The 13974-nt window shown below is 44.2% G+C and overlaps 1 protein-coding gene across 1 annotated transcript in view; it reads right to left on the bottom strand.

The window, feature by feature from the left end:
• Window positions 1-13974, bottom strand: part of LOC126536482 (acid phosphatase type 7-like) — a 33259-nt gene that overhangs the window by 11127 nt on the left and 8158 nt on the right. Inside the window, exons 3-8 of the mRNA XM_050183466.3 lie at window positions 12824-13003; window positions 10641-10666; window positions 3376-3473; window positions 2874-2945; window positions 2220-2334; window positions 469-582 (exon numbers count right to left, since the gene is read on the bottom strand). Of these exons, the coding sequence (XP_050039423.1) occupies window positions 469-582; window positions 2220-2334; window positions 2874-2945; window positions 3376-3473; window positions 10641-10666; window positions 12824-13003 (605 nt within the window). The remainder of the gene's footprint in view (window positions 1-468; window positions 583-2219; window positions 2335-2873; window positions 2946-3375; window positions 3474-10640; window positions 10667-12823; window positions 13004-13974) is intronic.

Below are 13974 nucleotides of genomic sequence, written 5' to 3'. Positions count from 1 at the left end.
AATACTCGGGGCGCGTTGCGAAAGTGTCTGTTTAATTTTTGTGACTCTGATAGTTTTAAAATGCATTAGCCCGAGGAATATGCAAGTGTTCCTTCGATGCTAATAATTAGCTACTGCTACAACACGGTCTTTTAACCTCCGGGTACTCCGTGTTCATGGCTTTGATAAAGAATAACCTTACACGGCATGCTAGAGATGCGAAAATGTGAAGAATGTGCGCTCGCCCTTCGTAAATACTTCGACAGGTAAGTTGTACATTACTTGGTCTCATTTTCAACTTAACTGTGACTGCATAATCGCGCCTCTTCCATAGCTTGATTCACTCATATGACAGAGCATGCCAATGAACACTAATCACTGTAGGTGACTCAAATATGAATATCTCAAGACGTCCGTCGTCTTTACAATTCATGTAACCAGTTTTCTTATGGAGAACGCTGAAAAGAGCATGGTGCCACTATGACTTACAATACTTGTGTTGGAATTGCAGTCTCTGAATCGGACATTGCTGCAATACATTGGCCGGTGCGACATTGTGATGATCCACGGCCTTTTAGCCCTGTTTTCTGGTAGGTTTGCCTCCTAACAAAGAGGGAGAGTTCAGAACATAAGAATGATAACCTTTAAGGAAGAGTTAAGAACACTATCTATCTATCTATCTATCTATCTATCTATCTATCTGTCTGTCTGTCTGTCTGTCTGTCTGTCTGTCTGTCTGTCTGTCTGTCTGTCTGTCTGTCTGTCTGTCTGTCTGTCTGTCTGTCTGTCTGTCTGTCTGTCTGTCTGTCTGTCTGTCTGTCTGTCTGTCTGTCTGTCTGTCTGTCTGTCTGTCTGTCTGTCTGTCTGTCTGTCTGTCTGTCTGTCTGTCTGTCTGTCTGTCTGTCTGTCTGTCTGTCTGTCTGTCTGTCTGTCTGTCTGTCTGTCTGTCTGTCTGTCTGTCTGTCTGTCTGTCTGTCTGTCTGTCTGTCTGTCTGTCTGTCTGTCTGTCTGTCTGTCTGTCTGTCTGTCTGTCTGTCTGTCTGTCTGTCTGTCTGTCTGTCTGTCTGTCTGTCTGTCTGTCTGTCTGTCTGTCTGTCTGTCTGTCTGTCTGTCTGTCTGTCTGTCTGTCTGTCTGTCTGTCTGTCTGTCTGTCTGTCTGTCTGTCTGTCTGTCTGTCTGTCTGTCTGTCTGTCTGTCTGTCTGTCTGTCTGTCTGTCTGTCTGTCTGTCTGTCTGTCTGTCTGTCTGTCTGTCTGTCTGTCTGTCTGTCTGTCTGTCTGTCTGTCTGTCTGTCTGTCTGTCTGTCTGTCTGTCTGTCTGTCTGTCTGTCTGTCTGTCTGTCTGTCTGTCTGTCTGTCTGTCTGTCTGTCTGTCTGTCTGTCTGTCTGTCTGTCTGTCTGTCTGTCTGTCTGTCTGTCTGTCTGTCTGTCTGTCTGTCTGTCTGTCTGTCTGTCTGTCTGTCTGTCTGTCTGTCTGTCTGTCTGTCTGTCTGTCTGTCTGTCTGTCTGTCTGTCTGTCTGTCTGTCTGTCTGTCTGTCTGTCTGTCTGTCTGTCTGTCTGTCTGTCTGTCTGTCTGTCTGTCTGTCTGTCTGTCTGTCTGTCTGTCTGTCTGTCTGTCTGTCTGTCTGTCTGTCTGTCTGTCTGTCTGTCTGTCTGTCTGTCTGTCTGTCTGTCTGTCTGTCTGTCTGTCTGTCTGTCTGTCTGTCTGTCTGTCTGTCTGTCTGTCTGTCTGTCTGTCTGTCTGTCTGTCTGTCTGTCTGTCTGTCTGTCTGTCTGTCTGTCTGTCTGTCTGTCTGTCTGTCTGTCTGTCTGTCTGTCTGTCTGTCTGTCTGTCTGTCTGTCTGTCTGTCTGTCTGTCTGTCTGTCTGTCTGTCTGTCTGTCTGTCTGTCTGTCTGTCTGTCTGTCTGTCTGTCTGTCTGTCTGTCTGTCTGTCTGTCTGTCTGTCTGTCTGTCTGTCTGTCTGTCTGTCTGTCTGTCTGTCTGTCTGTCTGTCTGTCTGTCTGTCTGTCTGTCTGTCTGTCTGTCTGTCTGTCTGTCTGTCTGTCTGTCTGTCTGTCTGTCTGTCTGTCTGTCTGTCTGTCTGTCTGTCTGTCTGTCTGTCTGTCTGTCTGTCTGTCTGTCTGTCTGTCTGTCTGTCTGTCTGTCTGTCTGTCTGTCTGATCTTCACTTCAGGAGTCAAATATTTGGATATTTTCGCACAAAGTAACTGAAACTGCCAGATAACATGGTCAAGGTGGTACCTGCAAATCCTTCTCTAGCCAGCGGTACTGCTGTGGAACTTGATGCCACCCGTAATGCAGGAAAAAATAGAACTCCGTTGAATAGCTGATAATGTGGGCCGGGCCGATGTCAAAGCTGTGAGAAAATAGCTGTGTGAATGCTTTGTTCACGAGTAACTAGGCAACAAAGCAAAAAAAAAATGTCTCTCCGCTGGTCAATTTTAGCTACATGGCGGAAAGTTTTCAAAATAATTCATTTGTGGTGGTGATTGCCTTTTTACCGCGATAGGCTGAGTAACAGCACCACTTGATTATAATCGTAATATTGAAATGTTGTCGTTTATCCCGAAATTAAATAATTCTTCATTCATATTCGCATCTATAGGCTGACAAAAATTTAGGTAACTTATCAATTGCAGTGTACAGAATTTATTAAAGCAACTGTAAGTATGAGTTGCCTTACGTGGGAGCCACTTACCACCTTTCATATATCAAATACAAGAACTAACAATGTAATAATAGTGTTCAATGTACCAATAAACAGTAGAGTAAACCACAGTAAACGTCTTCCATATTGAGCCAAATGAATGACAGTAGCCTTTTTACATAATGCAATGAAATGCATGCCGCTGCAATGGTACTGTTTAAAGGAAACACATTTAGGCATGTTCTTACCTGTAAAAGAAGTTGTTGAGGTTTCCGGACTTGTCCATCATAGAAAATCGATTTGCATAATTCGAGAAGTTGCTGGAAAGTCGAGACAGGTTATTGTAGACAAGAAGGAAACAAACGAGACAAATAAAGCAATGTGTCTGTAATAGCAGTAGTATTGAGCAGGTGTATTTTTCTGAGATCTTTAGGAGAGATTTCAAATACACCTATTTGAGCAAGTACAAACTTAACTTAGCCAAGAGATGAATGTACTAGATGACTAGACTCTCGCTACTGCAAAACTGTCGGTATTATGATCGTGATTTTAGTAAGAGGCGCGGCCATAGGGTTGTATGGAAAGGAAAACATTGTGCATATGTTTATCATGTTTCTCGGGTGCATCAGATTTGCCTTTGAAGCACGCCTTGAGTAGACCCAAAACGCATTGTACTCGCCTGATATGGCTCGCTGCCATCTCTCGTAGAACTAAATAGTTGCCGGCTAATATGAAGTCGCATGTACTTACTATGCGTTCTCGTGGTTTCCGACGGCGGTCATGTATGGAACATAAGCAGCGATTGGCTCAATTTGCCGCATAAATTCATCCCCGACCGTTGCGTCTCTCTGTTGAGAAACAGATTCAATGAGAAAGTGGGGAGGTGGGTACACTTGAGGCAATAAATTTTCCCTTCTGAGAACACCAAATATCCTGTGAAGCAATCACGCCGTGGACGAGCGTCTCCAAAAGATGCTCTGTTACGGTTAGTCACGTGATATACTTCATTTTTCACGTGCGTTAATCATCAGCCAGAAAACATGAACAGGAAGACGTACCTGGCTGAGAACATGCCAGCTTTAGGTTTCTATCAATTTTCTGCGAATTCTTCATTGACAGTACAACATTTAGAGCAGTTGTGAAAAAGAAATTGCCAATTGCAATTAATTATTAAATTGAATGGAATCAACAAAAATATTACTAGTGGCTACTGTACCCGACTGTGAACAGTATGCAGTTGGTTATTTTTGAGTAGAATGGCTCATCTTTCTTAAAAAAAAACGATGCATGGGAAATCCTGTATACAGACTGTTGTTGAGGATAAATCCTCTAATTCGAGTCTAGCCGCTGCTTCCTACATAATTATCTATACGACTCATAAGAATATATTCAAGCAGGCAAATAAGAAAAGGATTTAACGTCGCATACTTAAAAAATTATTATAAATTCTTGCGTGCTCTTAAACAGGTTGTATAATATACCTACACGGCGAATAAACTATAATTGAGGCCATATAATGGTATTGCGACGCCTGTGTCAAATATTACTCATTTACATGCAGCAATGAATGCAAGGCATTGCTCTCACGATCGCTCATGCTTCCCTACGGTTTCTTCAAATCTCCGCCATTGTTGTCTACCAGATGGCAAGATGAGGACCCTCTATACAGCTATTGACCACATCTTTAGCAATGTCCCCATTAATCATGACTTTGGCAGTTGCAAGAATATCGTCAACCGTCCTAATTATTTTTCGTACTAAGTTCCCGAAAGCAGTGATAAAATACTTGAGCACCAATAGCACAGTAAGCTAGACAAATTCGACGCTCCCGATTTGGAGCGGCTCTTGTCCGTCATACAGTTATGACACTTCTTCCTGTATAATGCAAGATTGTGTCATCGCTAAAGTTTTGTGCATCCCCTCGCTTAAATGACTATGAGAATTCTGGTCCGCATTTGAGCCTGCGTTTCTCCGCAAGAATTTATAATCATCTGAACACAGGCCATAGTCTACCCTTTCGTTTATTTGGATTTGACGTTTCCAGGCACGCCGTGAACGATGCCTTTGTATCGTCCGCAGTTGCAATGAAATTTAGAACGCATGGGATACTAGAATCGGTGTACCCGTTCGCGAAGCTAGCCGCTGGGGCTTCCACTAAAATGGGACGACGTATTAAAAGACAAAATACACGCCCCCATTCAATGCTTGTTGATGTTGCTACACTTCCAGACTAAGTACACGGCCTCAAGCGAACGCGTAATTGCATGGGATTCCGTGTTTGAGCGTACCGTCGTCCAGCCGTGCAAAAGAAACGTGCCTTTACCCATTCTGATGAAGGAGCACATACGCATTTGCTTGAATCATGAAGAGGGGCGTCACAAAACAAGAAATTGTTTGACTGAAAGTTGTTTCTTCCATAAATGAATTGTGTGATAGGGCTTGTGCGATCTCAGGAAATTTCAGCGGACGTTCTGCCATGAAGTTCCATGCTATTCGGGGAAAGATCTGGTGCCACCATCTGTGTAAGCTTCTTAATGGACGGTGTGACAACTTGCCGACGCCGCGGACATGTGTGGTTCCGCGTCGCTTGAACGCGGATTTCTATAAATGATGACCTTTCTAGAAATGACGTTCTAGGAATGAAGTCTTACGAGAGTTCCCAGTTCTTCAATAATACATTCTGCTTCAATGTTTGGTAGCGGAAAGTACCCCAAGTCAACAAAGGACCCGCAAACGTATGGTTGAAAAAGAAACGCAGTGAGTACGTGTCCTTGCTTCGACATCATTTACCCTCCCGGTATTGTTTACATTCACTTTAACTGCCTAACAGAATAGCCAGTCGGTCTGAGAACTGGCTAACTTCCCTGTCTTTTCGTTCATTCCTGCATCCTTCCTTAACTGCCCAGCGAAACGCGAGTGCTGATCTAATAAAATGGCTCGGGCACACCAATAGAGAAAAACCGCACTTTATCCTCCATGTTAGTTGTAGACTAATTCATTGCGAAAGAGGGCCACAAGGGCTGCCAAACGCACCTTCAACGTTTTCTGAGAAAGATGTCAACTTAATCCGAAGTCTCCAGTTCCGGGCATTCGTACTTATACAATAGCACTCCTGCGCCACTTTTACAGCTTGGTAATTGTAAGAAACTCTGTCGGCCTTGTTCATAGCCTCTGAGGTTCCGCGCGCCCCCAATCTCGAAGGTAAGATCCTCTCGTACTGGCTAAAGCTGTAGCGTATATAACGTACATATGGCAACTGAATTGCAGAGCGAACGACAACACCCAAGTTTAGCGACTCGTACGTGCCAAAAGCGCAATGATTGGCCGTCACGTTAGTAGATAAATCACACGCGCAAAAAAAGCTTGTCCTCACCTTTTGTTCCTGTATGTTCTAGTGTGTCCAGGGCTCTATGCGCGCTTGATTACCTCTCTTTACCTAACATCGCTATCACCATCATAAATCTATTTTATGCCCACTGGTGGACGAAGTCCTCTCCCTGCGATCTCTAATTGTCCCTGTCCTGCGCCAACCGATTACAATTAGTGCCTGCAAATTTCTTAGTTTCATCATCCCGCCTAGTCTTCTGCCATCCTCGACTGCGCTTCCTTTTTCTTGGCACCCACTCTGTAACCCTAATGGTCCACCGGATATCTAACCTGCGCATTAAATGACCCGCCCAGCTCCATTCATTTTCTCCTAATGCCAATTAGAATATCGGCTATCCCACTTTGCCTTTGATCCACACCGCTCTCTTCCTGGCTCTTTATGTTACGCCTAACATTATTCGTTCCATCGCTCTTTGTGCAGTCCTTAACTTGTTTCAAGCTTCTTTGTAAGTCTCCAAGTTTCTGCCCCATGTGTTAGCACCTGTAGAATGCATGTATTGTATACCTTTCTTTTCAATGATAATGGCAAGCTTCCAGTCAGGATATGACAATGCGTGCTGTATGCGCTTCAACCCATCTTGATTCTTCTGTAAATTTCCTTCGCATGATCAGAGCCCCTGTGAGTATTTGACCTATGTAAACGTACTCCTTCACGAACTTAAGAGGCTGATTGACGATCCTGAATTCTGGTTCCCTTGCCCGGGGATTGATGATTACCTTTGTCTTCTGCATATTAATCTTCAACCCCACTTTTACACTCTCTCTGTTAAGGTCTTCAATCATTTGTTGTAACTTGTCTCCAGTGTTGCTGAATAGAACAATGTCATCGGCAAACCGGAGGCTGCTTAGGTATTCGCCGTCGATCCTTACTCCTAAAGCTTCCCAGTTTAATAGCATGAATACTTCTTCCAAGAAGGCAATGAATAGCATTAGAGAGATTCCGTCTCCTTGTCTGATCCCTTTCCTTATAGCTATCTTCCTACTTTTCTTGTGTAGGATTAAGGTGGCTGTGGAATCTCTGTAGATATTTTCCAGAGTATTTATGTAAGCGGCCTGTACGCCTTGATTACGTAATGCATCTATGGCTGCTGGTATCTCTATTTAATCAAATGCCTTTTCGTAATCCATGAAAGCCATATAGAGAGGCTGATTGTACTCTGCGGATTTCTCGATTACCTGATTGATGACATGCATGTGATCCTTTGTAGAGTATCTCTTCCTGAAACCAGCCTGTTTCCTTGGTTGACTGAAGTCCAGTGTAGCCCTCATTCTATTGGAGATTATCTTGGTGAATATTATATATACTGGAAGCAAGCAAATGGGCCCATGATTTTTCAATTCTTTAACGTCTCCATTTCTGTGTCTTAGTATAATGTTGGCATTCTTCTAGTTCTCTGGGACGCTTGAAGTCGATGGACAGTTCATATAAAGGGCCGCCAATTTTTTGAGGCATTATGTCTCCTTTATTTTTGATTAAATCGACTGCTATTCCATCTTCTCATGTCGCATGTCCCCGTTTCATGTCTTGCAAGACCATTCTAACTACATCGCTAGTTACAAAATGAGCGTCTGTAACCTGTTCATTACTGTTTCTAATGGAGGTATCGTGGCTGCTCTGGGTACTGTGCAGGTCTGTATAGAATTCTTCCACTGCTATTAATATATTGTCACGTGGTGGTGACGTTAAGAACACAGTAGCGATACTGTGAAAGGCAAAAACTAACTTTTATTGGGCGAACCTGTGCCCACAAGAACAGGCTACACTTATAGCACAACGATAGCGGCGAACAAGGTCGGCGATCGTCGGAAATCTGATCAGCGGGTCAAGCGCGTCGGCTTTTATACAACAGTCGTCGAATGTTCCAGACTAATCGTTGGGACCCGCATGCCTTCCACAAAGTTCTACACCATTCGCGTCACGCGATGAAATCAGATAACACAAGGTTCGGCGACAACAGACAGCCGGATGGAAGCGTCGATAACATTCCAGAAAATTCGCATACATGCAGGCGCCTCCAGCGCTGTGCGATTACATTTGTTAGGCGGCGAAACGTGGTCGCCCGATAAAGATAAGTACACGCGTCAATATCTTCGAGATTGCTGATTATAATACCCTGCTTGTATTTCAGTGCGTTCATCTTGGTTTGTCCTATGCTAAGCTCTTTTCTCACTGATTTCGTGCTGCGTCCATTTTTTACTATTTCCACAGTCGTTCTCACGTTATAATTTCAATTATCCCATATTTTTGCCTTGTATTTCAGTTTTGACAGTTCCGCGATTTCTATCTGATGTCTTGAGCTGGACACTCTCATTCTTTGTCGTTTCTTTATTAGGTCCTTAGATACATGGGAGAGCTTGCCTAATGGTTGCCCTGGTGCCTTACCTCCCGCTTCATTTGGTGCTTCTGAAGCCAGCTTAGTTACGGTTTCATTCGTTACCTCTCTGTCATCTTCCTCTCTCTGTTCTAAGGCTGCATATTTGCTTGCAAGTACCAGCCTGAATTGGTCTCCTTTTCCCCTTACAGCCTCAAGTGGGACCTATTTCTCCTTAACCAATTTTACTCCATCTCTCTCCGAATTGAGGTGAATCCTAGCCCTCCCTAACATATGATCACTGCACTTTACCCTATTTAACACTTCTACATCCTGTGCTATGATGGGATGGGCAGAAAGTATGAAATCAATTTCATTTCTTGTTTCACCATTAAAGCTTTTGCAGGTCCACTTTTTCTTCCTGCGCTTCTGGAAGAAGGTGATCATTATTCGCAGCTTATTCCTTTCGGCGAATTCTACCAACATCTCTCCTCGAGTGTTGCTGGAATCGACGCCGTAGTTGCCAATTGCTTGTTCACAAGCCTATCTTTGCCCCACTTTTGTAATGAAGTTGCCCATTACTACAGTATACCGAGCTTGTACTTTTCTCATTGCTAATTCAACACCTTCATAAAACTGATCTATTTGATCATCATGATTACTGGAAGTTGGAGCGTGGGCTCGTGCTGCTTTTAATCTATACCTCTTATTGAATTTTGTTATGACTACTGCTGTCCTCTAATTAATGCTGTAGAAATGTTCGTCAATGTTGCCGGCTATGTCCTTATGGATTAGAAATTCTACTCCGTACTGCTTCTCATCTGCCCATTGATTGATCGCTATGAACATCCCAAACCTGTTCTGTTTCTTTTTAACCTACACCATGTTTCTTTAAATTGCTATTATGGTGAAAAGTAAAAGCCATCAGTATTATAGGGTGACTAAACCTCTTTCTGGTATATTCATATTAATTTTAGAAAATTGTCATGGGAACGTGTAGTGAGTGGAATACCACGCGCTGCGTCCCTCCGTTTCGAATCCTCCAGTATACATAGTGTGGAAGAAGGAGCGGAAGCACTAAAGAGAAGACTGACGGTCATCGTTATTTTGTCAGCAACATTGTCACACATCTCGGTGGAGGATATTTGAAAATGCCAAAATGCCATCTTTTAATGCCAAAAGATATTTAATTAGAGAATATTGCCCTTTAACAATTTCTGAAAATCGGAAGTTTAGCGATATTGGTGTACTTGTAATTGATGTAATTTGAAGCCGCGAAATAGTATGTACTTATATTGTTGGGATTGGTAGCTGCAAGCAGATCACACTCATGAAGTTACGCTTGAAAGGGGAGATGCTTCTCTTTTTTTTTATATAGTTATGAGACAATGAATTTAGGTTGCACCAACCTCTCTCTTCTTTTCCGCTTAAGAGCTTTATCACAATGATTTCGATAAGTGTTTTTAGTAAAATAGGGTACACTGTGCCCAAGAATGGCGTGTTTATTATCAAATAAGGGAGCTCTGTAAGAAGGTGCGGCTGTTTATTTAATGAAACAGCTGGAATATTATGCAAGAAAAGCGAATAGTCTCACTAGTTAAAATTGCGGTAGAAGTTGGTATTGTTCAACCTAAACTACGCACGCCATCAATTTTTCCACATAATGAAAAGAAAATGGAGTCCAAGTATCAGTCCAAGTATCAGGCAAGAAGACAGCAAACCATCAACCACTGGGTACGAGAAAAAAAAAAGCCCGCAGCCGCATTTTACGCGCAAGAACTTGAAGGTGCTTAGGCAATCTTTCTTTAACTGCTACCGGTACCTTAATTCCGGGCGAGTCATCTGGATTCTTTTCTAAGCACGATCGTCAAAGAAACCTCGCTTCGCCCCAACCAAAAGAATGCAGGCGAAGGATTAATGATGGACACTGCTTTCATTTGCGTGGGCAGCTGCCAACAGGGACAATTTTTCTCCGCTAAAGGATGCGCATCCACGAAAACTAATTGAGTTCTGTCCACTTATCCTCTAGTACTCATCGCTGGCGACATGTTTCTTCGTGTATATTCAGATGTCTTTCAGAGTCGGTGAATGATGCCCAGTACCAGAGAGCTTTGTAGAAACGTATCTGTTTAGCGGAAACTGTTGCATGCGGAATCGCCTTTTGATGTCGAACAGTGACCTTCTAAAATATTGGGCTATTTTGGGTCATACATGGAACCACAGATTGCGGCGCTGTTTGCCAAATACTCCTACGAGGAATGCATGCGGCAACTTGTATTTATGGTGCCGAAAACAGAAAATAATAATCATACGTACCGAGTGCATGTCGTAAGCGAAGTCACCTAAATGGAGACAAGCAAAAAAAAGAAGGAAAAGGAAAAACGAAAAGAAAAAAATGTTAGCAGACTTTATGGGGTACATTTCGAAATGGCTTTCGGGCAAGTGAGCGAGCTGTCATTCGCTAGCATTTTAATGAGTCATCACTATGCATATTGGGTGGTTATAAATGCCGTTGAAAGCGCTGTTGCTCATCTGAATTTGCTGAGTATAGTCTGACCCCAGCGTAAGCAAACGGGTCGTTTGCTTTAACCCGTGACGACATTAATAAGTCTGCACATGGCCCGAGGCGAAGGCCTCCACGCTTGTCGTCTGCTAACTTTATCGCTGTCTGGATACAAGTCATAAACTGTACTATGGAACTTCCTACGTAGAAAAAATAGTTACTGTTCAAAAGCTGCATTAGCGCTCTTTCTTTTGCAACTGACGTGGTTTATTCGTGTGGTTGCCATAACGTTTTCCTAAGTATTTCTTCCGAGATAAATCAATGGGAAGACGGTTTAAATAAGGAAGAAGATTAAAGTGATAGTGGCGCGTGTAACTTTATCACAGGAGGGCTATCCTAATGTAACGGTTCCCCCCAAAGCTCACTTTTGCTCTGAGACATTAAACGACGTGCATAGCACATAATAGCACCTTCATACAGTCACAGTAATTCTTTTTATTTACCTGTTGCTCTTTCTCACGCTTTCACCTTTCACTTGCCCTGTCCGGGTCTCGCACCTTGTTTCATCTATGTCCCTATTGTAACAAATCGCAAAACTTTTTTCTAGCTTACATATTCCAAGTGAAAGTACAACAGTAGAAGGCTGACATCTCTACCTCTTGTTTGGGCAGATTTTCATTGCTGCTTGCGCCTGGGAGGCTTGCAAGTACGTCGAGACTTACTATGTTTCCATCGGCGCTCCGAGACATGGCCATAGCCTTAACCTTAAGAAAGCGTTAACTAATTTCAATCTGGAGAAAGAGTGGTATCAGGCAATGTAGAATAGTTCATCAGTTATCGCTCAGTCGACTCTATTTCGTGGAGAGACAACATGGTCCCTCGATTTGTGATATCACTTTTCTGATTTGCTTCCTTATAACCTGCCATCCCTTTTACGGAAGGGAAGGAATATAAGGAAAATAAGAGAGGAGCATGAGATGTATAATGCATGACACAGAAGGATAGCACGCATTGGTATTGTATCTTACGACCTGAACCGAATGCAGAAAAAAAAAATGTCAGGCAGAAATTGTCCACGATGACTGCTAAACTTATGCGAGCCACATTTCCCGTTTGCACAGCGCACATACATTGTCCAACTTCCTTTGCAGCCGATTGAGCGGGGAGCCAAACGCACTGGAGACATTGTAAACCACACACGAGCGCGCCGCGCTTGCACACCGGTATTATGCAATACGACGCTGGTAGTGCTCGTTATCTCGACTATCGCACGCATTCTGCGACCGCTTCTGTTGGATACACGTGAATGTACTACGAAATACCTTCACCACCATCGTATGGACGCGCATCCGCACCCCTTTTCAATTGTTGGTGTGATGCCAAAACTATAAGAAATAAACATGTTGGCGTGGCGCCGAGCGTAGGTACTATAAATGCTCGCCCATGTATTCAGGAATTGGTTCTTTAAAACTGAGAATCTGGAATTTTACGTGGCGAAACCACGATATGCGCATGAGGCACGCCGTAGTGACCGGGGGACTCCAGATCAATTTTGAACACCTGGGGTTCTCAGACGTGCACCCAATGCACGGTAGTGGAGCGCTTTTGCATATCGCCCTCAGGGAAATGTGGCCATTGTGGCCGGGATTCGATCCCATAACATCGGGCTTGGTGGCGCGACGCCAAGGCCACTACGGCACCTCGGCGTCTAATAAGGAAGCAATGCTTCAAAGCCTGTTGAAAACGCGAACGCTCCTGGAACTGAGGAGTAATCTCTGGGGAAGGAAACTACGACTTGTCAACAATGGGGCTACGGCATAATTTTTTTTTGACGCTTTCACGTTTAATGACTGAAGGATAGTTTACGACAATCACGTCATCGCAATCTCTCCAAGAAATGGCGCTGTTGGCAGTTCGGATCAGTAAGTGGGGGAGGAGGGATGAAGAGAACTCAGTTATACGACCTAATGATACCGATATTTTTCTCAATGCTCACCTAGGTGCAAAACAGCGTCAATTTTCTTTGTGTGAGTGTCCTGCTGCAACGCTGGCAGAGAGCGGGCATTCAGGCTTCCAAGGTCTCCAAACACAGCGATCGTAGCGTTGCTGCTGTCCCATGGTGCCACTCGGAATGTGTACACAGCGCTCCAGCCTTCGGCGCTGCCGCAATGGTACACTGCGTTGAGAAAATTTTCTGTATTATCTCGTCTATGACAAGCAAAATATTTACATTGTAGTGTGTGAATTTTTCGAGCGGCGCTAGGAACTGCGCGCTGTAGAAGCCAGCTCTGGACTGCAGCATAGCTTATTTCACTCAATGTTACTTGAGTAGAAACACGCAAGGGGGGGGGGGGGGGGGGGATAAAAAAAGACGCACTCCGCCCCATCTCCCTAACGACTCGTTGGGTGGGTTGATGGAGCACGCGTTTCTCAGTAGACTCACGGATTACCTTGAGAACAACTAATTATTTCAACACACTATGATTGGGTTCAGAAGACATCTCTCCACGCAAGATGGCCTTCTACAACTAAAACATCAAATCATAGACAATCCGGGGCGCTCGACGAGAGCCATCCTCGGGCTGGATCTGAAGAAGGCCTTCGATAACGTTCGCCAGGATGCCATATTGCGACAAATAGACAAGCTAAATCTCGGACTGCGAACGTACAACTACGTCCGAGACTTCCTCACGGGAAGAACCGCTCGCATGCAAGTGGGACAACTAGAGTCAGATCAAATAAACATCGGGAGCTCGGGCACCCCGCAGGGCTCGGTGATCTCGGCGATGCTATTCAAGCTCGTCCTGCTGAGGTTACCCGACCGATTGCTTCAAATCGAAGGACTGCATCACACGCTATGCGCGGATGATATTACGATCTGGACTACAACGGGCAGCGACGGAGCGATCGAGCAACGTTTACAGTAGGCCATCCAATGCGTGGAAAACTACCTCGTGGGCACGGGACTCGCCTGCTCGGCCGAAAAATACGAACTGCTGCTATATATACCGGTCAGAAAGGGACACCCACCTAAAGGCTACACTCCCCGGAAAAGGAAGAGATCTAATTAAAGGCATCAAACAGCCTACCCATCCCGATGGTAGACAAGATCCGGGTACTAGGAATGATGATAGAACACAAGGGCGG

Source organism: Dermacentor andersoni, chromosome 4 (assembly GCF_023375885.2).
Source record: "Dermacentor andersoni chromosome 4, qqDerAnde1_hic_scaffold, whole genome shotgun sequence".
NCBI classification, from domain to species: domain Eukaryota; kingdom Metazoa; phylum Arthropoda; class Arachnida; order Ixodida; family Ixodidae; genus Dermacentor; species Dermacentor andersoni.
This window is presented reverse-complemented; position numbering and strand designations above follow the sequence as displayed.